The sequence below is a fragment of the Lutra lutra genome, chromosome 2 (genome assembly GCF_902655055.1).
Source record: "Lutra lutra chromosome 2, mLutLut1.2, whole genome shotgun sequence".
NCBI classification, from domain to species: domain Eukaryota; kingdom Metazoa; phylum Chordata; class Mammalia; order Carnivora; family Mustelidae; genus Lutra; species Lutra lutra.
Window position 1 is genome coordinate 198,148,448 of NC_062279.1, and position 23,896 is coordinate 198,172,343.

At 36.6% G+C, this 23,896-nt stretch overlaps 1 protein-coding gene across 2 annotated transcripts in view; it reads right to left on the reverse strand.

The window, feature by feature from the left end:
• Positions 1–1,073: 1,073 nt before the first annotated feature.
• Positions 1,074–23,896, reverse strand: part of LOC125093783 (UDP-glucuronosyltransferase 2B31-like) — a 97,418-nt gene continuing 74,595 nt past the window's right edge. The window contains exons 1-6 of one of the 2 annotated variants that reach the window (XM_047719444.1): positions 21,318–22,065; positions 17,115–17,263; positions 15,109–15,240; positions 12,877–12,964; positions 5,646–5,865; positions 1,074–1,561 (exon numbers count right to left, since the gene is read on the reverse strand). In XM_047719444.1, the coding sequence (XP_047575400.1) occupies positions 1,282–1,561; positions 5,646–5,865; positions 12,877–12,964; positions 15,109–15,240; positions 17,115–17,263; positions 21,318–22,038 (1,590 nt within the window). In that variant the 5' untranslated portion in view covers positions 22,039–22,065 and the 3' untranslated portion in view covers positions 1,074–1,281. Of the gene's footprint in view, positions 1,562–5,645; positions 5,866–12,876; positions 12,965–15,108; positions 15,241–17,114; positions 17,264–21,317; positions 22,066–23,896 lie in introns of those variants that run through there. The other variant, XM_047719442.1, reaches the window with a different exon arrangement.

Sequence of the window (23,896 nt, forward strand, 5' to 3'; positions counted from 1 at the left end):
CTACCTCCAGGTGCCACTGCTGCGCACACCCAGCTAAGGCAGCACTCACTCTGGGCTTTGGAGCTGCATCTCCGATCCACCCTGGGCATCCTTCTGGGCCACAAGAACCAGTCATTAGACTCTGGCCACCAGCCTCTGCTTCTGGGGGTCAGGTGCTCCTCCTAATGGGCCTCTTCGGCCTACAAGGTGATGACTCCCTCCCTGGTAGGCATGGCAGCCTCTTCCCTCTCAATAGGAGAGAGTGAAAGTTCAGTAAGTTCCTTTAGGGAGCATGTCCTCTATTATCCGACCTACAAGTGAGACTTTGCATCCATTATCAAAGGGTAGAATGAGCGTGGAAGCCACCAGGTGAATCTTTTTAAAGGACTGTAAGGTAAAGAGAATAAGCTAATGAAACAAAGTCTGTCATAAATAGCTCAGTTTTAGTTTTTTTTTTTTTTAAGATTTTTTTATTTTGGAGAGAGAGTGCCCTGGAGCAGGGGGAGTGAGAAGCTGAGGGAGATAACCTTCAGCAGACTACTTGCTGAGCCCAGAGCCCAACTCTGGGGATTGATCTCTCGATCTCACCGCCCTGAGATCATGACCTTTGCTCAAACCAAGAGTCAGAAGCTTAACCAGTTGAGAAGCTCAGTTTTATAATAGGAAAGGGGTAGCTGTTAGACTTCTAAATTCACTTACGTTCCACTGGAAAGTGACAAGCTGGATGAAACCCAACCAAGAACTTGCCGTGTTCATAGGTAAGGAGGCTGAGGCTCCTTAGCTGAGGCTGGATCTTACTGTGGAGAATTGGTGGTCTCCCAAAATGAAATGGACAAATAAATCATTTTGCACAATTTTAACTACCTGTCGTTTCTCTAGCAAAGGACAAAACTACAAAATTCTGGCCCCAAATTAATTTAACATATTCTGAGTATTTGCACAAAAATAAAGATATTGTGCATAGCTTTCATAATGTTCTTGTGTGCATACCCAATGTTTGAAACACATTAAGATCAATAATTTTTGGAGGGTGATGACTTTTGATTTAGAATAATAAGTTTCAATAAATACCCATATGGTTTTTTTAATTTTATTTATTTTTTCTCAGTTTTCCTTTTGGCATGACATTTCTAACTCTTAAATAGGCTATAAATCCCTTGAAAACAGATTTTGATCTGAGAAGCTAAGTGGTGAAAAGTCATTTTGTCACAGGAGGAAGAAACCTTCTATCACAGCTTCTTGCTGAAATAAACTGGATGAGTCCCATTTATGAGGCATACCAGCTTGAGGCCCCTGATGTAACTACTCCTTTTTTTCCTTCTTCCCTGTTTTTGCAAACTTCCGGTAACAAAACAGACAACACTGTGTGGTGACAAATACAGCAGCTGCCACACAGGCCAGCAGGAACCCAATCACATCCAAAGAGTGGTACTGAAACCAGGTGAGGTCATGGGAGGCTGGCCTGAGGTGTTTGGCTCCTTTGTGGCGCATGACAAACTCTATCCAGAAGACTGCTCGATCCAAGGGCTTTATAGGCTGATCATGGTGAATTCTTGATAATCTCATAGCATTCTCTTTGTATCTAAAGCAGAAACATAAAGATACTGACATTGAAAGGAAGCTCATTTGCCTAACCGTATAATTTCCATGAAAGGTTTTTGAAAAGTGCCATACAAATGCTTCAAAATATATGTCATAGGGTTACAGAAGCAGTATGTTTTTTTATTTGGATCCGCACTGGAGATTTGGCATTTAAATTGGAATTTTCCCATCACCAACTATTCTAAGAAGTGAAAATGGAAGTGAAGTGAGGGTAGTTTGATCTTTTCTAACAGATAAAATGCTATGGGCCCTTGTAATAGCTGTAAATTAGATGGTGGGAATGCACTTGTACAATGATCTCATGAAGCAGCAAAGGGAATTGTGCCATGTTAAGTAAAATGTCACCTCATTGGTCCCTGTGTCTCCACTCTTCTACCCTCTACTCTTTATTTTCCATCATGTAGCCAGTCTGATTTTTGAAACCGATATCAGATCATGGCACTTCCCTGCTTAAAATTTCCATCTGGCTTCTCATTACCTTTAGAATAAAATCCAGCTATGGATTTTGGACTATAGGATCTTACAGATACAGCCCCCTGGCAACCTCTCCTTCTGTCGCTTTGTCCCTTGTACACTCTATTGTAGGTATAAAAGCCTGCTAGGAGTTCACTGAAGTTGCCAAACATGTCCTCACTTAAGCACCTTTGCACTTTCTGTCCCCTCTGTCTTCTGCTGGACACTTCTCCCTGAAACACTCCAAAGCTGCTTCTACATTTTGATAGATGACCCAGCTCTGTGTTCCATCTCAGGCTTTTCTGGGCCACACTATCAAAGCACCCTTAGATATTTGGGATGTGTGTGAAACCTAGAATTTTAAAACACATTTTCCATAATAACATTTAAATATATAATATATGAAAAATGCACATAGTCTTAACTGAATAGCTCATAAATTCAAACTTTGCTAGAATATAATTGTGAAGTGGACATAATAATATACCTACTACTTAGATATTGATATATATGGTGTCACACGCTACCCAGAATTATCCCATCTTCTCTGACCCTTTTAGTCATCATAGATCATTTTTATTATTTATGTATCAGAATAGCAAGATAACTCTCATTTCCTTTTGTCTTTTGTCTAACAGTTGTCGGTTAATTCTATTACTGTATAGTATTCCATAGTTTGGCAATACCACAGAGTATTTCTTCATTTAACAATCAGTGGACACTTGTGTTAACAATTTTTTGGCCATTATTACTAAAGCTGTCATAAAAATCTTGTGTATTTCTTTAGATTTGCAGGATTATACAGTTGTGTTTGTATAAATATGAAAGTGGAATTGCTGAGAAGAAGGTTATTTAGGGTTGTGATTTCTTTACTGACTGAATTATGTAGAAGTATATTGTTTAATTTCCAAAATTTAGAGATATTTCCATTATCTTTCTTTTTCACAATTTCTAAGTGGATTCCAGTAAGGCTGGACAGTATACTGTTGATGATTTATATTTTCCAAATTTATTCTTGGTGTATAGCCCAGCATATGGTTAATTCCAATATCTATTCTATTCTTGAAATAATGTATTCTCTGTTGTGTTATATATTATGATGTATATGTATGTCGGATAGGTTGTATCAAATTGAATCCTTTAAACATTTAGGAATTTAGTCATTCCATTATCTTTCCATCCATCCATCCTTCCTTTCTTCCTTTCTTCTTTCTTTTTTTGTCTTCTTTTTCTATGTTATTGAGAAAGATGTTTGAAAACTCAATATTATGACTGTAGAGTTGTGTATTTGTTTGTTCTTTGGTCTACGTCTGCTGCATTTTGATTTCATAGTAGGTGTCACCAGTTACTAATTTGTGTTGTTTTGACTGATCAGTCCATGTATCATTATGAAATATGTATCTTTATTTTTGTTAGTGATTCCGGAGTACCATGTCTGATAGTTGCATAGGCACAATATTTTTCTAATTGGTTACTGCTAAAATTGATCATTTTCTACCTTTGTACTTAAAATCCTCTTCTACATTTCTGTTTGAACATGTCTTATAAACAGTATATAGTTTTTCAAATGCATTCTGACAAACTTTGTCTTTAAATTATGTAATCTAAATTTAATGTATGTACTGGCATATTTATATTTTACCTACTGTCTCATTCTCTATTTTCTGTTCTATTTCTCCAACCTGCCATATATTTCTTCTTCTTTCTTATCTATTTAAAGTATTTCATTAATTCATTGTTCTACTATTTTTTCTTGATAACACATTTTTCGCTATTTCTTTAGATGATACCCTCCTAATATAATTTTATTTTTGGGTGGGTGACAATTTTTTTTAAATTTTTTATTTCTTTTCAGTGTAACAGTATTCATTGTTTTTGCACCACACCCAGTGTTCCATGCAATCCGTGCCGTCTCTAATACCCACCACCTGGTTCCTCCTAATATAATATTAATACTGATAATAGTAACAAATACTGAATTAGTGGTTGCTGTGCTAGGTACTACAAATACCCACACATTATTTTCCTGTGTAATATAGGAAATTTCTTTATTTGTCTTATCATCTTTAAAAAGTTTTCTATTTAAAGGACACCATCAAGAAAGTGAAAAATCAAGTCAACCAGAATGGAAGAAAACATTAACAAATCATCTATCTGTTAATGTGTTATATTCATAATACATAACAAATTATTTAATAAGGTGAGACAAATAATCAAATTTAAAAATTATCAAAGAATTGGAATAGACATTTCTCTAAAGAGGACACATGGATGGCAATTGGTATATGAAAAGATGCTTAATAACTTGGGCTCTAAGGGAAATTCTAATCAAGAGCACAAGGAGAGACCACTTCACACTCACTGGGATGTCTGTAATAAAACAGATGATAGGGGCACCTGGGTGGCTCAGTGGGTTAAGCCTCTGCCTTCAGCTCAGGTCGTGATCTTGGGGTTCTGGGATCGAGCCCCACCTGCTGAGCAGGGAGCCTGCTTACCCCCCTCTCTCTGCCTGCCTTTAAGCCTACTTGTGATCTCAGTCTGTCAAATAAATAAATAAATAAATAAATCTTTAAAAACCCAAAACCAGATGATAACAAGTGTTGGTAATGATTTAGAGAACTTGGTTTTCCCATACTCAGCTGGTGGAAATGTAAAATGGTGCATCTCATTTGGATATCAATTTGGCAGTTCCTTACAGAGTTAACATATGATCAGCAATTCTACTAGAATTCCAAAAATTTCCCTTCATTTCCAAAAGAAGTGACAAATTTTGTTCACACAATAACATATGTAGTATTATTTATGAATCCTAAATGTGGAAATAACCAAAATGTTCATGAACTGATGAATGAATAAATAGATTATAATTTATCCATACCATCGAATATTATTCAGCAATGTAAAACTACCACATCAGTGAAACTCAAAACTCGAAACATGCCAAGTGAACGAAGCCACATGCAAAAGGCCATAATTGTATGATTCCATTTGTATGAAATATCCAGAATACAGCAATTAGTAGAGTCAGAAAGTAGATTGTTTACTTAAGGCAAGAGGTATGGGAAATGACTTCCAAGTCATATGCAATTCCTTTTTGGGTTAATGAAAATGTCCCATACTTAGATTATAGTCATGGCTTCATAATTCTGTAACATACTACATATGTTTGATTTTTGTACTTTAAATATTATGGTACATAAATCACATATTATAAAATATATTAAAATAAAAATAAAAATTAATTCTTGGGCAAAAAGATTTATAGTTTTGGAAATTCTTGGTACTGAATTGAAAGTTATTTTACATAACTGCAAATTCTTCATTCTTTCATTTTAGGAATTCTATCATATTTTTAAATATGTGTCCTTACAATTCCATATATAACTTTTGCATTTGCTCATACAGAAAATTGTTGCAGCCCATTAAATCAATGGGGTTAAAAAGCAACTTTGCAATAAATGTCTGGTTGAAACTAAAGGTAGGTTTAAGATCAGTTATACATATTAATATTTTAAAATTAGCTTCTTAAATATAGGATGAAATGCATAGTCATTATTGATAGAAGAACCTATCTCTAAATACTATTAATGAAAAAAAATTATAATACTCACGAAGGGTTATTAATGACCATCCTCAATGCATTGAGCAAATCTGTACTAGACAGTGTGTGGAAATCCAGACTGACAGCTGCTCCCTTGGCCTTCATGTGAGCAAGGTTATCATGTTGATCCGCAAACAAGGGAATGCCCACCATTGGAATCCCATGGTGGATCGCCTCATAGATGCCATTGGTTCCACCATGAGTTACAAAGGCTTTGGTTTTTGGATGACCTAGGATTGGATGAATCTCAGCACATTAGTAATTATAATTCTTAGAAAAAAAAGGAGAGTTTAGCAACATAAGGCACATAGTATAGTACATATGAAATAGAATTAAAATGTCTTTTAGATCCCAGAGCAAAAAGAGCAAAAATCTGCTGGAGAAGTCAATGAAAATTGATGTGGTAGTTGTAACTTGAAAAATGGTTACATGATGTCTGAACAGACAGATTGAAAGGGAAAATTCTGGATAAAGAATAGCATGTGGAAAAAAAAAAGAAAGAAAAGAAAAGGAGGTGGCATATTAGAACATATTCTCTTAAACAGTAAAGCCACTGAGTTTAACATGTAGAGTGTCAAGGCAACCATTCTCTATGTGGGGGACCGCCAAAGGGCAGAAATGTGGTGACCCTCCATCTTCCCCTGGGAGGATCAGTGTGGGTGCACACCCACAAGTCTGCAGTTTGGCACACACAGAACTGAAAACTGCTTATCTCTGAAGATTTGCTGAAGAGAAGGGGCTGTGATCTTTCAACTCCAGGGCTGGAGACAGAGGGACATCCTCCAAAGAGGGACAGAGGGTCTTCAGCGAACAAAAGCCACAAAGAGCAATCAGAAAGCTTACACTGAGCCCAGCCCCTGGCAAGGTGTGGTGCAAATCTGTCCAGGCAAAGACACCTGAGAATCAGTGCAGCTGACCCTTCCCCTGGAAGACTTTCAGAAACAAGAGGGAACACCCAGTTTTTGGAGCACAGAGGACTATAAAACTCCAGCACTGGGAGAAAATAGTATATAGAATTTAGTTTTTTCTCAAGAGTCATTTAATTTTCAGTTTAAAATCTCTTGTTCTTTTATTCTTTTTTTCCTTTTCAACTGGTTTCTTACTTTATTTATTTATTTTTTTTTTTTAAAGATTTTATTTATTTATTTGACAGAGAGAAATCACAAGTAAGCAGAGAGGCAGGCAGAGAGAGAGGAGGAAGCAGGCTCCCTGCTAAGCAGAGAGCCCGATGTGGGGCTCGAACCCAGGACCTGGGATCATGACCTGAGCCAAAGGCAGCGGCTTAACCCACTGAGCCACCCAGGCGCCCCATTACTTTATTTTTTTAAAAATATTGTTTATATGTGTGTGTGTGAGAGAGAGAGAATGAGCAGGGGGGAATCGCAGAGGGAATGAGAGAGAGAAGCAGTTTCCATGCTGAGGAGGGAGCCAGATGCAGGGCTCGACCTCAAAACCTGGAGATCATGACCTGAGCCAAAGCCAATAGCTTAAGTGACTGAGCCACCCAGGCACGCCGACTGTTTTCTTATTTTATCAATTCTTTGTTTTTAACTATTTTTTAACTTTCATTTTTAAATTTACATTTTATAGATTTATTTTTCATTTTTGGTTTCCTTTCACTGTTTCAATTTTATTTTTGTGTTTATATGAGTTTTGCTTTCTTTACAGTTTTGGAATTTAGTGTCTTCCAACAGACCAAAATACACCCAGAATCAAGTGGATCACCATGTTTTGTCCACCTGGGAGATTATAATCTCTCCCTAACCCCACCCCTTTTTTTTTTTAATTTTCTGAGCTCTTTGGATTTGTCTAGTATGTGTTTCATTTGATTCATGGTTGATCTTTTTTGCTTTGTTGTCTCATTCTTCCATTCTTTTTTGGGTAAAATGACTAGAAGGAGGAAGTCAACAACAAAAGAAAGAACCATAGGTGATACTCTCTGCCACAGATATAATCAAAATGAATAGAAGTAAAATGCCAGAGCTGGAATTCAAGATAATGATTATAAAGTCTAAGTTGGCTTGAAAAAGCATAAAACACACTAGAGAATCTCTTAGTGCAGAAATAAAATCTAATCAGGCTTAAATTAAAAATACTTTAACTGAGATGCTATCTAAAATGGATGCTCTTACAGCTAAGGTAAATGAGGCAGAAGACAGAGTCAGTGACATAGAAGACAAGATGATGGAAAGGAAGGAAGGAAGCCAGAGAAAAGCAAGAAAAACAACTAATGGACCCAGAGGGTGGGGGAGATTTGATAAATCAGTGATCCTATGAAGCAAAATAATATTAGAGTTTTGGGGGTCCTAGAGGAAGAGAAAGAGAGGTCCATGAGGCATATTTGAGCAAATCATGGCTGAGAATTTCCCTAATCTGAGGAAGGAAACAGGCATTCAAGTCCAGGAGGCACAGAGAACTCCCCTGAAAATCAACAAAAGTAGGTCAACACCTTGACACATAACAATGAAACTTGCAAATCTCAGCGACAAAAAGAAAATCCTGAAAGCAGCTTGGGACAAGAGGCCCATAACCTTCAAAAGTAGAGATATTAGACTCAGAGCAGACCTATCCACAGAGACCTGGCTTGCCAGAGATGACTGGCATGTAATATTTAGTGTGCTAAATAAGAAAAATATGGAGCCAAGAATACTTTATCCAGCAAGGCTGTCATTCAAAATAGGGAGAGAAAAAGCTTCCAGGACAAACAAATCCAAGGAATTTCTGATCACTAAACCAGCTCTAAAAGTAATATTAAAGGAAATCCTTTAAGTGAAGAGAGTGTCCAAAAGTAACATAGACCAGAAAGGAACAGAGACAATCTATAGAATCAGTGACTTTACAGGTAATACAATAGCACTAAACTCATATCTTTCAATAGTTACTCTGAATGTAATGGGCTAAATGGACTAACTGAAAGACACAGGGTATCAGAATACATAAAAAAAGCAAGACGCATCGATATGCTGTCTGCAAGAGACACATTCTAGATTCAAAGACACTTCCAGATTAAAAGTGAGGGAGTAGAAAACCATTTTTCATGCTAATGGGCATCAAAAGAAAGCTGGGGTGGCAAATACTCATATCAGAAAAATTAAACCAAAGTCTGTAGAAAGGGATGAAGAGAGACACTATCTCATAATTAAAGGGTCTTTCCAATAAGAAGATCTAACAATTATAAATATGTATGCTTCTAACTTGGGAGCAGTGGTTTATATAAACATATTAATAAACAAATTAAAGTAACACCTTGATAGTAATACAATAATAGGGAATTTCAATATTCCACTCACTGTAATGGACATGTAAGTGAAGATCAACAAGGAAACAAGGGCTTTGGATGACACAGAGGACCAGATGGACTTCACAGATATATACAAAGCATTCCATATAAAGCAAAAGGATACACATTCTTCTCAAGTACACATGGAATATTCTCCAGAGTAGATCACATACTGGGTCACATATTGTTTTTCAACCCATATCAAGAGCTTGGGATTACCCCCGGCATATTTTCAGAGCATGATGCTTTGAACTTGAACTCAATTACAAGAGGATGGTTGGAAGGAACTCAAACATTTGAAGGTAAAAAAGCATCCTCCTAAAGAATGAATGGGTCAACCAGGAAATAAAAGAAGAATTAAAAGCTTCATGGAAACCAATGAAAATGAAAACACAACTGTTCAAAACTTTTAGGATGCAGCAGACGGTCCTAAGAGGGAAGTACATAGCAATGCAAACCTTTTTCAAAAAAATTAGAAAGGTCTCAACTATACAAGCTACCTTTAAAACTAAAGAAGCTGGAGGAAGAACAGCAAATAAACCTTACACCAAGCAGAAGAAAAAATAATAACAATTAGGGCACAAATCAACGAAATAGAAACCAAAAGAGTAGAGCAGATCAATGAAACTAGAAGCTTGTTCTTTCAAAGAGTTAATTACATCAATAAATCCCCAGCCACATTATCAAAAAGAAAGAGAAAGGACCCAAATTAATAAAATCATGAATGAAAGAGGAGAGATCATGCTCAACACCAAGGACATACAAATAATTTTCAGTACATATTATGAGCAACTATATGCCAACAAATTAGGCAATCTAGAAGAAATGGCTGCATTTCTGGAAACGTATAACCTATTAAAACTGAAACAAGAAGAAATAGAAAATGTGAACACACTGATAACCAGGAAGGACACTGAAGTAGTAAGAAAAAAAATCTCCCAACCAACAAGAGACGAGCCAATGGTTTCCCAGGGGAATTCTACCAGACATTTAAAGAAGAATAATACCTATTCTTCTGAAGCTGTTTCAAAAAATAGAAATGGAAGGAAAACTTCTGAACTCATTTTATGAGGCCAGCATTACCTTGCTCTCCAAACCAAAGGCCCACCAAAAAGGAGAATTACAGAGCAATACACCTGATGAACATGGATGCAAAATTTCTCACCAAGATAGTAGCCAATAAGATCCAACAGTGCCTTAAAAGGATTATTCACCACAACAAAGTGAGATTTATTCCTCTGCTGCAAGGGTGGTATTACAGCAATGTAATACTGTACAATTACATGTACAGTAATACATGGTGTGATGTATTACACAAACCAATCAGTGTAATACATCACATTAATAAAAGAAAGGGCAAGAACAATATATGTCCTTCTCTATTGATGCAGAAAACCATTTGACAAAACCCAGTATGTTTCTTGATTAAAACTCTCCACAGTGTAGGCATAGAGGAAACCTACCTCGATATCATAAAAGCCATCTATGAAAAGCCCACAGTGAATATCATTCTCAATGGGGGGAAAACAGAGCTTTTCCTCTAAGGTCAGGAATATGACAGGGATGCCCACTCTCACCATTTTTTGTTCAACATAGTACTGGAAGTCCTAGCCTCAGCATTCAGACAACAAAAAGAAATAAAATGCATTCAAATTGGCAAAGAAGTCAGACTCTCACTCTTTGCTGAAGACATGATACCTTATGTGGAAAACCCCAAACACTCTATCCCCAAATTGCTGGAACTGATGCACAAATTCAGCCACATGGCAGGAAATAAAATCAATGCACAGAGATCAGTTGCATTTCTATACACTAACAATGAGAAGAAAGAGAAATTTTGGGGTCCATCCTATTTAAAATTGCACCCAAAACCGCAAGATACATTGGAATAAACCTAACCAAAGAGGTAAGGGATCTGTACACTAAAAATTACAGAAGACTTGTGAAAGAACTTGAGGAGTACACAAAGAAGTGAAAAAATATTCCATGGATTGGAAGAGTAAATATTGTTAAAAAGTCTATGGTACCCAGAACAATCTACACATTCAGCACAATCCTGACCAAAATACCATCAACAATTTTCAAAGAGCTAGTACAGATAATCCTAAAATTTGTATGGTTCCAGAGAAGACCCCAAATGTTGAAAAAGAAATGTTGAGAGAGGAATGTTGAAAGGAATGTTGAAAAAGAAAAGCAAAGTTGGTGGCATCACAATTCTGGACTTCAAGCTCTATTACAAAACTGTAATCATGAAGACAGCGTGGTATTGGCACAAAAACAGATACTTAGATCAATGGAAAAGAAGAGAGAACCCAAAAATGAACCCTCAACTTTATGGCCCACTAATCTTTGACAAAGCAGGAAAGAATATCCACTGAAAAAAAGGACAGTCTCTTCAATCGATTGTGCTAGGAAAATTGGACGGCCACATGTAGAAGAATGAAACTGGACTATTTCTTACACCATGCAGAAAGACAAACTCAAAATGGATGAAAGACCTAACTGTGAGATAGGAATCCACCCAAATTCTAGAGAACACAGGTAGCAACCTCTTCAACCTCAGCCATAGCACCTTCTTGCTAGACATGTCTCCAAAGACAAGGGAAACAAAGCAAAAATGAACTGTTGGGACTTCATCAAGATAAAACGTTTCTGCCACCAGAGGAAACAGTCAAAAAAACTAAAAGGTAACCTAAAGAATGGGAGAAGATATTTGCAAATGACATATTAGATAAAGGGCTGATATCCAAGATCTATAAAGAACTTACCAACATCAACACCCCAAAAACAAATAATCCACTCAAGAAATGGGCAGAAGACATGAACAGACATTTCTGCAAAGAAGACATAAAAATGGGCAACAGGCACATGAAAAAATGCTCAACATCCCTTGGCATCAGGGAAATACAAATCAAAACCACAGTGAGATACCACCTTACACCAGCCAGAATGGCTAAAATTAACAAGACAGGAGACAGCAAATGTTGGTGAGGATGTGGAGAAAGGGGAACCCTCTTACACTGTTGGTGGGAATGCAAGCTGGTGCAGTCACTCTGGAAAATATTATGGAGGTTCCTCAAGATGTTAAAAACAGAGCTATCTTATGACCCAGCAATTGCACTTCTAGGTATTTACCTCAAAGATAGAAATTTATTGATCTGAAGGAGCACTGCTATAAACCCCAGTGTTTATAGCAGCAATGTTCACAATAGCCAACCTGTAGAAAGAGCTGAGATATCCGTGGACAATGAGTGGATAAAGATAAGTGGTATATTTATTCAATGGAATATTACTTAGCCATCATAAATGTTGAATACTTACCATTTACATTGACATGAATGGAACTGGAGGGTATTATGCTGAATGAAATAAGTTGGTCAGAGAAAGACAATAATCTTTTGCTTTCACCCATATGTGGAATATAAGAAACAGCACAGAGGATCATAGGGGAAGAGGGAAAACCGAATGGAAAGAAATCATACAGGGAGACAAACCGATGGTTTGCTATAGTTTGCCCCTATAGGGAGCAAACCAAGGGCTGCTGGAGGGGAGGTGGATGGGGGATGGGGTAATTAGGTGATGGACATTAGGGAGGGCACTTGATGTGGTAAGCACTGGGTGTTACATGCAATTGGTAAATTATTGAACAGTACAACTGGAATGAATGATGCACTCTATGTTGGCTATTTGCATTTAAATTAAAAATTAGAAAATTACTCTTGAGAAGTAATTACACCTGAAGTAAGGATACTTTGATTCTGGTCATAAGGAACGTGACTGTGTATGTATAATAACATCCCGTATCTGATCTTTTTCCCCCCTAGCATGGCAAAATAAATGTAAAGAAGTTAAGTTTTGTTTTTGAATTTTTCAATAATGAAAGTTCAATCAATTTGCTTCTTGGGAACTCTTATCATTTTGTTTAGCATTGCGTTTAATTCAATGTTTTCCAGATTCTTACCAAGAAGGTCATTCTGGGGGATCCACTCATACAGCCGAGTATTTGGCCCTAACTTGTCTGGTTTCTTGCCAGCAAATCTCCATAGAACCTGTTAAAGAAAATCCCTTATTTCATGAGTTGAAACTTTGAAGTTATAGCATATTAGAATTTTAAAGAAATTAAGAGATAATCTAGCTAGACCCCTTTCACTAACTGATAAATAATAGGATATGAGGGCGATCTGGCTGCGACATCTGTCACCCCATTGAACGCCAGGGTTGATTTGGCTGGTCTGGCTGGCTAGGCGGGTGTCCCCTTCCTCCCTCACCGCTCCATGTGCGACCCTCCCGAAGCTGCGCGCTCGGTTGAAGAGGACGACCTTCCCCGATAGAGGAGAGGACGGTTCTTCGGTCAAGGGTATATGAGTAGCTGCGCTCCCCTGCTAGAACCTCCAAACAAGCTCTCAAGGACAAAAATATTATAAATGAGACTACCAAAATGCTGGTATAATAAAATACCCACATTTTTTACTTATTTTTACATCCAATCAAGTATGAATGTAATCATGATGTTTCACACATAGAGATTAGACAAATGAGATTAACAGTGACAAATATAAGTAAGAAATTTTTAGGCAGTTATTATAATTCTAGTGCAAACAAATTGGAAATTACTAAGTTCTACACATTCGCTTTATCTATTGTAACCGCTATCAACTTCCAATGTAATATTACCTATTTCTTTCTTTTAAAATGTTACAGGAGGGAGTTCATGTGTACCCACTTGTTCCATATGTTATTTTATTAGAGTTTTACATCTTTTGATATACAAAAAAGCTAAGTATGCAATCTGTTGTTTGTGAGAAATAAATATTTCTGCTTACCAGTAATTTATTAATATAAATAACTTCTCTTAGTACCTATAATTTCTTTTACATTACTAATTATTAGGCACTACCTTCAAGAAAACGGTAATTTTTTACATGAATCCAGATTATTATTATTATTTCTTGGTTTGGAAATTCTTTAAATGTTACAAAGAAGAGCCTATTGGAACTTCAGAAATAAAAGTGCAGCTGTTGAAAAACATCCAAAACTGTGATGATGCTACATTTTATTTAACCAATTCTTAACACTTCAGTGATGCACTACAAAACATTGATAGCATGGATTAATATGAGTTCTATACCCAAGCAATTTCCATTCCCAGTACCAAAATAGATTGATTTCAGAATTCCCCAGCAATCTGCATAAACGGGATGATGGTTTACATTGGTTGACATATATTTGTTATGTGAATGTTCAAATAACCTTAGATATTAAGTGAACATTAGCATAAAGAGAAACTATATCAGTAAACCAAAAAGTAGTTCACAAATACCCAAATACTCCAGGTGTTTTCTATATATCGGAAAATAATTTATTACTATATTTTACGTAGAAACAGGCACATGAAACTTTCCCTTCCTAGGCTTGTTCCTGGTTGACTTCTTAATATATTTCCATTTCCTTCCATAATCAGGTGGAGTTACTATTCTGGCAAGTTAAAGTCCTTTTGGAACCACTATTACTAAGCACAGGGTCACCTTGAAGGGGTGGACTCATTTCCTCCCTTTTCATTTATTTTACTCTTTTACTCTTAAGAAGGTCCACTCCACCAGTCATGTCAGTTTTTCTCTTTCCCTGAATCACTTAGGCTGGACAATTGCCAAAACATAGCTTGGTGAGCCCTGGGCATCCTTTCTATGAAGAGCATACTGAGTTGGCTTTTCTCAAAAAGCTAGTGGAAGGAAAAGAAACCTGGATTATCCAGCAAGCATAAACTGCATGAAGCTTTTCAGACTTTTATCAGTTCCTGCTTAACATAACTGTTGAAATTTAACTCCTTTCAGAGAACATCTATGTGTTTTTCAGTGCCCTTGGAAATCCTGTAAGGAAAAGGAGTGAATGACAGGACAGAATTTGGTGATTTCTATATCTGCCCATGATACATTATAATAGCAAATGTTACACTGTATCTCCTAATATATACCTCCTAAATATATTTCTTTCTGATCTCAATGTTAATGCCAAAGTTATTGTCAAAACACCTTCTGTACTACTTTACCATCTGCCATGTATATTTGCTCATATCTGAGATAAATTGGAGCTATCATCATGGTTTCCATGTCATGAAGGAAAGGGCAAACAAACTCTTTACACAGTTTAACAGACTCATTAAGTAGTTGTATAGAATTAAGTTACTTTATCTAACCTTTTGTGGAATCTGTGCAAGGGCTGATGCAATCACATTGGCTTTTTCCTCTGGCATGTTAGTGATCATAGATCCTAGTGTAAACACCACAATACCATTTTCTCCAGAGCTCTGGACAAACTCTTCCATTTCCTGTGAAGAAAGAATTTGTTCCATTACAAAAAAGGAACACCACAGCAACCACTATTAAACAAATTTCTACAGGGGTGCCTGGGTGGCTTAGTTAAGTATCTGACTCTTGATTTTACCTCAGGTCATGATCTCAGGGTTGTAAGATTGAGCCCTGAGTCTGGCTCTACACTCAGTGGAGAATCTGCTGGGTCTTCAGTCTCTCCCTCTGCTCCCCTCCCCTATCCCCCAACTCTCTTTCAAATAAATAAATCTTAAAAAAAAAAAAAAATTCTTCAAACAGCAAAAGATACCAACTAGTATCAGGAGTTTCAGAGTAATGTCTATTTTTGTCTTTAAATTGTGAAATACACAAAAAATTACCATTTTAACTATTCCTGGGCATGCAGTCAATAAGGTCTATATTTACGCTGCTGGGTAACAAATCACCAGAACATTTTCATCTTGCTAAACTGGAATTTTGTGCTCATTATATAACAATTCCCTGTTCCCTCCTTCACCATCTTTAACAACCATCATTATACTTTGTATTCCTATGAATCTGACTAATCTGCATACCTCGTATCAGTGGAATCATACCATATCCGTCTTTTTGTGATTGCCTCCTTTCACTTTCTGTAACATCCTGTTAACCTTAGAGTATGTGTTAGACGTTTCTTCTGTTTTATGACTAATATTCCATAGTGTGTAAATACATTATATTTATGGTTTTATCTGTTCTGGACACTTGTGTTAGACTGAATAGAACTTTTATTAGTTTTACCTCAGGATTTAGACTTTGAGAAAGTTACCATACACATTTAAACATTTTGCAACCAAAATTGGTATTAGGTTAACCCTCAAATAAGGTCTTAGTTTCATCTTATTTCCAATAAAAAGGTGGACAACAAGATGTTGAAAAGACCATAAAATCATTCAGTAAGGGATGCTTGTTTTTCTTATGTCTTAAAGGTACAATATCAACTTAAAACATATTACCTTATTGCTTTCCTTCATAAAATATCATCTTATACATTAACAGAATTATTTTGCAATTTTATATTATGAATATTTTTTAGCTCTAAGTGGTTGAAATTATTTGGTCCTTATTTAATATGCAGAATTTGTGGTCCTTACTATGTACAAAATGTAGTTTTTTTCTGTGCTCATTTTTTCAGACAGCTATCATGTTGAGAACCATGTTCCCCCAATGATCCTTTTCTTTTTTTTTTTTTCCAAAGATTTTATTTATTTGTTTGTCAGAGGGAGAGAGTACAAGCAGACAGAGTGGCAGGCAGAGGCAGAGGGAGAAGCAGACTTCCCACTGAGCAAGGAGCCCAATGTGGGTGTCTATCCCAGGACCCTGGGATCATGACCTGAGCAGAAGGCAGCCACTTATCTGACTGAGCCACCCAGGTGTCTCTCACCTAGTGATTTTTTTTAAGATTTTATTTATTTATTTGACAGAGATCACAAGTAGGCAGAGAGGCAGGCAGAGAGAGAGGGGAAGCAGGCTCCCTGCTGAGCAGAGAGCCCGATGTGGGGCTCGATCCCAGGACCCTGGGATCATGACCCGAGCCAAAGGCAGAGGCTTTAACCCACTGAGCCACCCAGGCGCCCCTCCCCTAGTGATCTTTACTGAGATTTTATCCAGCCTTGGTGTGTGGCAGAAAACACGTGTTCTCATAGGCTAAGCAAACCCATTAATGCTCTAAGATGTCAAGCCTTGGGACTCAAATGAGGAATTGTGTAAATGTTGGAGTGACAGCAAGTGAACATTGGATTTGACTGCAGATATTGTTGGGACACACAAACATTGTTGAGGAATAATATTTCTAAGTAGAATACTGGTTAAATGCCTCAGAGCAAATAAAATCAAAGAGACAGGAACCACTTACCTTAGGCAGGGGTTTGGCAGGTTTACAGTGGAGTCCTCCAACAAACTCAAAATTTGGTAGGAGTGGGCGAGGAAATTCAAAATCCCAGTAGGTTCGAATGAGCCATATTTGAGCCTTCCCCCTTAACTCAGATAATGTAGTGGGTCTTCCTGAAGGGAAAAAAGACAAACATCACATTAGTGAAAGAAAGGAGAAAAACCATATGATCATTTCTATATATTCAGGAAAAGCGTTTGACAAGGATACACATCTGTTCATGATAAAAACTCTCAACAAAGTTGGTTTAGTGGGAACACACCTCAACAAAATAAAGGCCTTCTATGGAAAACCCACAGTGAACATCATATTCAATGAGGAACAACTGAGAGCTTTCCCCCCAAAGTCAGGAACAAGACAAGAATGTCCACTCTTAGGACTTTTTTTCAATATAGTACTATATGTTCTGACTATTGCAATCAGACAACAAAAAGAAAGAAAATCCATTCAAATTGGTAAGGAAGAAGCAAAACTTTCACTATTTGCAGATGGCATGATATTATAGAAAACCCTAAAGAAAGAGTTAGTATCCAAAATATATAAGGAACTTATACAACTCAATACCCCCAAACCAAATAATCCAATTAAAATAAATGGATAGAAGTCATGAACACACGTTTCCCCAAAGAAGGCATACACTTGGCCAACAGACACATGAAAAGATGCTCAACACCACTCATCATCAGGGAAATGCAAATCAAAACTCCAATGAGATATCACCTCACATCTTTCAGAATGGCTAAAATCAAAGCCACAAGAAACAAGTGTGGAGGTTTCTCAAAAAGTTAAAATAGAAGTACCTTATGATTCAGCAATTGCACTACTAGGTATTTACCCAAAGCATACAAAAATACTTATTCAAAGGGATACATGTACCCCAATGTTTACAGCAGCATTATCTACAGTAGCCAAATTATGGAAGCAGCTTAAGTGTTCATCAGCTGATGAATGGCTAAAGAAGAAGTGGTATATTTATACAACGAATATTACTCAGCCATAAAAAAAGAATGAGATCTTAGGGCACCCAGCTGGCTCAGTTGGTTAAGCATCCAACTCTTGGTTTTGGCTCAGGTCCTGATCGAGTGGTCATGGAATGGATCCCCAAGTGGGGCTCTGTGCTCAGTTTAGAATATACTTCAGAGTCTCCCTCTCTCTTTCTTCCTCTCTCTCTCTCTCTCTCTCTCTCGTAAAGAAATAAAATATTTTTTTAAAAAATGAAATCTCACAATTTGCAATGACATGGATGTAGGTAGAGACTATTATGGTAAGTAAAATAAGTCAGTCAGAGAAAGACAAATACCATATGATTTCACTCATATGTGGAATTTAAGAAACCAAACAAAGGAGCAAAAGACAAAGATAGAAAGAGAGACAAACCAAGAAAAAGACTCTTAACTATAAAGAACAAACTGTTACTAGAGGGGCAGTGGGTAAGTGGATGGTTTCAATAGATGATGAGGGATTAAGGAGGGCACTTCTGACGGGCACAGAGTGATGTCCAGAGTTGTTGAATATTGTACATCTGAGACTAATATAACACTCTCAGTTAACTATACTGGAATTAAAATTAAAACTTAATGCAAGGGCGCCTGGGTGGCTCAGTGGGTTAAGCCGCTGCCTTCGGCTCAGGTCATGATCTCAGGGTTCTGGGATCGAGCCCCGCGTCGGGCTCTCTGCTCAGCAGGGAGCCTGCTTCCTCCTCTCTCTCTGCCTGCCTCTCTGCCTGCTTGTGATCTCTCTCTGTCAAATAAATAAATAAAATCTTTAAAAAAAAAACCAATGCAAAATAAAAGTAAATAAATAAATAAGTAAAGAACCCTACAACAAGCAATAGGTAGAGGAAATGAGGTAATGGCAATGGTAATGGTAGGTAATGTAATGTGAATATACTAGGGAATTTTCTGAAAGGAATTTGGAAAAATTTAGTCAAAGATATTTAAAAGTATTTGTAGTTTGATAATAGAACACATATATGATACAAACATCTATAATGATGCAAATATATATTTACATATTATTTATGTTGTTCATATGTATATATGAAAGAAAAAGTGTAAGTCTCATTTCTAATATCACAGTAATGCATTCACAATCATAAACAATTATTAAACCTAAGCCACTATCAAATTAAACATGCATTTATTTCCTTTGAAATGCTGCAAAAGTAACAGATGCAAATGTAAACAATTATTTGAGCTCCCTAATCAATTAAGCAATGGAAACATTCTTTCCTACTCAGTCTCATTTCTATAATTTAGCAAGTTATTCCCTTGAACCTAGATTTTCCAAGAAAACTGTAAGGTTTTGAAAGTATGGCTTGACTCCTTGTACTTACCATTGCACTTGGTTCACATTAAGAGCATAATATTATTTGTGTATTAAATAGTATTTGCAAATAACAGCTGGAATATTTTCTTCAACTATGGAAATAGATATGTGCACTATTAATTTTGACTCATTTTTTCTTTAATGGAGTAACATAGTTTTCAAAAAATGTGAACTATTAATGTGTATGTGCACCTTCAACAGGATTTTAGGCCTTTAAAGCACAATTTATAAGCCCTAATAAAAGAATTTGTGATCATTAGAAACTTTTTATAGGTTCCTGAGTCTGGGATAGAGCCAGTATTTCTTCCAGTTATGAAGGCATCTTTCAGATAATATGACAAAACATTTTTATTTTTAAATTAAAAAAGAGAAACGAGTGGAAATAATATCCTCAATACTCTATAGACAGTTGTACGAGAAGAATGTGACTCCTCAATTAGCATCTCTGCTTCATCAAGATAGTGAAATTTCTAATGTCTTTTTTTTATTATTTTTTAAGAATTTATTTATTTATTTATTTGACAGAGAGAGAGAAATAACAAGTAGGCAGGGAGGCAGGCAGAGGGAGGGGGAAGCAGGCTCCTTGCTAAGCAGAGAGCCTGATGCTGGGCTCGATCCCAGGATCCTGAGATCATGACCTGAGCTGAAGGCAGAGGCCTAACCCACTGAGCCACCCAGGTCCCCCTCCAATGTATTTTTTAAAAAGATTTTATCTATTTGACAGAGAAAGAGAACATAAGCAGGGGAAGAGGCGGGCAGAGCAAGAGGGAGGAACAGGCTTCTTGCAGAGAAGAGAGCCCAATTTGGGGCTCAATCCCAGGATGCTGTGATCATGACCTGAATTGAAGGCAGACGCTTAAACAACTGAGCCATCCAGGCACCCTTCTAATGCCTTTTTTAAAAAATGGGAAAAGTAAAGTAAAATGGATATGTAGGAAATAGGCACAGCAGAGAGGATTTTTAAGGCAGTGAAACTGCTTGATATAATAGTGGTGTATACATATCATTATAAATTTGCTAAAACCTGTAGAATATACACCACCAAAAGTGAACTCCACTGTAAATTATGGACTTTGGATGGATAATAATGTGTCAATGTAGGTTCATCAATTGTTAACAATTGTACCACTCTGGTGGGGGATGCTGATATTGTTTTTTTTTTTTTTAAGATTTTATTTATTTATTTGACAGATAGAGATCACAAGTTGGCAGAGAGGCAGGCAGAGAGAGAGGAGGAAGCAGGCTCCCTGCTGAGCAGAAAGCCCGATGCAGGGCTCGATCCCAGGACCCTGGGATCATGACCGGAGCTGAAGGCAGAGGATTTAACCTACTGAGCCACCTAGGTGCCCCGATATTGGGGATCTTATGCATGTGGGGGGCAACGGTTATATGGGAAATTTGACTCAATATGCTGTCATTATTCTATTATTCTCAAAATTATTCTAAAAAGTGAAGCATATCAAAGGTAATATTTTCAACCTGTATTTAATAAATAACAAAGGAAGTTTAAAACACTTTATCCAGAAAAATTTTTTAAAAATTTAAAGTATTACAAATAAACACAGAATGAATAGATATGTAATTGCTTCAAGAAAACCTTAGTGCTTTAATTTGTGGTTATTGAATTCCTGGACTGTAATGTACTCAGTAATGGATGACATGGTTGGATCTGGTCCTGTCATATAAGTCTTTCCATAATAATTGTGAGACTGGGAGACCACTGTATATTATAATTTCATCATTTCTCTTATAAAAGAGAAATTCCTTTTACTTCATACAAACTCATCTTCCTAGGCACTAAGAATTGACTTCATGCTACCAATTAGAAACATGACTTACCTAGTACTTGGCTGTAAAACAGATCCCAACTCTTCTTATTAAGTGGTTGGAACCAAAAGTCAAAATAAAGCACATATATCATGTTTTTTACTCTCTCCATGAATGTCATTTGATCACTTAATTCTGACAAAATAATAGGCACATAGGATGGAGGGAAAGGAAGTCCTCCTTCCTTTTCAGCTGCATAGCCAGGAGAGAAGCGAAGACTGTACACTAAAGGTATTTTAAGTAGCTCAGCCAGCAGCTCACCACAGGGTCCAACGGTGTCTGCAAGAATGACATCAAACCTTGATTCTTGTAGTTTTGTCATGAGCTTCCTGTTCAAAACTACATCTTCACAGAGCTTTTGAATACAGTCAGAAAATTTCCAAAACATTTCCTGCATTTGTGAAAAATATGTCCAAAATGTGTCTCTTGGCAAGTTATATATCCACATATCGAGCATTTTGCTGAAAAAATCCTTAAAATCATCTTTAAGTATGGATGCAGGGAAAATCTCATATTTGATAACAGATGATTTGCTCGGATCAACAAGAATGGAAGCTGAAGATGTCAGAACAGTCACTTCGTGACCTCTCTGGACAAGTTCATTGAGGATTGTCTTCATATTGATCCAGTGGCTATATTCTGTGGGCCACACCAGCACCTTTCCACAACTTCCAGAGCTGAAGTAACAACTCAGCTGTAGCAGCAGCAGAACGGAAATCCACTTTGTAGACATCCTGGTGGAATGCAATGCTTCTTTGCAAATTCCTGTTCCCTTGTCCTATTGCTTGTATTTATAGTCAAGGAGAAATCACTCAGTAAGTTAAAGTATAACTCTTACATTTCGAAGTAAACAGATTATGTGAACAGTCAGATTATTTGGTGGCAAATGGAAAAAGGTAAAGGCAAATGATTCCGTTTGTATACAAATGCGTTTAATATCTGTTTGATGCTTATAAATTCTATCATCTGGCTAAGAGACAATGACCTAACATGTGCAAGTCACCTGTCTATTGTAATATATTTTGGGAGAATGTTAGTGACAGTGGTGAGAGGTCACTGCCTGTAGTCTCACTGACACAAGAATTAAAGTTATTTTACAGGTGAATTATATTTTGTGGATATGATGGTTCAAGAGATTTTGTTTTGTTCATAAAAATTTGGTTGACATGTAATTCATATCCTATACAATTGTCAGATTTTAAGTGTACAATTCAGTGGTTCATAGTATAGTCACAGAATTGTGTGACCACCATGATGATCAATTTTAGAGCACTTTTATCACCCCAGATGGGAACATTTACCCTATAATGAAACTGCATTTTCTGCATCTCCCAGCCTTAGTCAACATTTTATCTACTTTTTGTCATATTTATTGTCTGTTCTGTGCATTTCATATAAATGAAATTATACATCATATTGTCTTTTGTGATTGGCTCCCTTAATTAGCATAATCTTTTATGTTAAAAATTTGTTTTCTGAGTTTATTGAGATTTCATTGGTACAACATTGTGCATATTTAAGGTGTACAACATGCTGACTTGCTTACCTTATATACTGTGAAATGTTTGCACCACAGGATTATTTAACACATCCAGCACCTCATGATTTTGTGTGTGTGTGTGTGTGTGTGTGTGTATGTGTGTGTGGTGAGGGCTTTTAAAAATCTTTTTTATTCCTTTTTTAAAAGCATAGTTAACCCACAATGTTGCATTAGTCTCAGGTTACAACACAGTGACTCAGCAAGTCTATCTGCTATGTTATTCTCAAAAGTGTAGATTCTATTTGTCAGTACACAACTATTACAATAACTTTGACTATATTCCTTATGTTGTACCTTTTATCCTCCTGACATTCATTTAATAACTGGAAGCCTGTATCTCCCACTCTCCTTACCCATTTTGCTTTCCCTCTCTTGTTCTTTTTTTTTTTTTTTAAGCAACCATCAGTTCTCTGTATTGATGGGTCTTTCTGCTTTTGTTCTTCTTTTTTTTTTTTAAGGTTGCATATGTAAGTGGTAACATATGATATTTGTCTTTCTCCCTCTGACTTACTTCTTTTAGCGTAATACTCTCACAGTCTGTCCATGTGATCACAAATGGCAAGTTAACATTATTTTTTTTATAGTGGAATAATATTGCATTGTCTACATATACTACATCTTCTTTATCCATTGATTTATTAATGGACACTTGGGTTGCTTCCATATGCTGGCTATGGCAAAATAATGCTACAGTAAACATAAGGTGCTTATATCTTTTTGAATTAGTGCTTTTGTTTTCTTTAAGTAAATGCCCAGTAGTGGAATCACTGGATCATATATTTTTTTTTCCTTTTCCTCTAGCTTTATTGTAATAATACAGTATATAATACATATCACATTCAAAGTATGTGGAGTTTATTTTTTTTTAGTTCTTTTATTTTTATTTATTTTTATTTTTAATTTTTTTATTTTTTCAGCATAACAGTATTCATTTTTGCACCACACCCAGTGCTCCATGCAATCCGTGCCCTCTACAATACCCACCACCTGGTGCCCCCCAACCTCCACCCCCCACCCTTCAAAATTCTCAGATCGTTTTTCAGAGTCCATA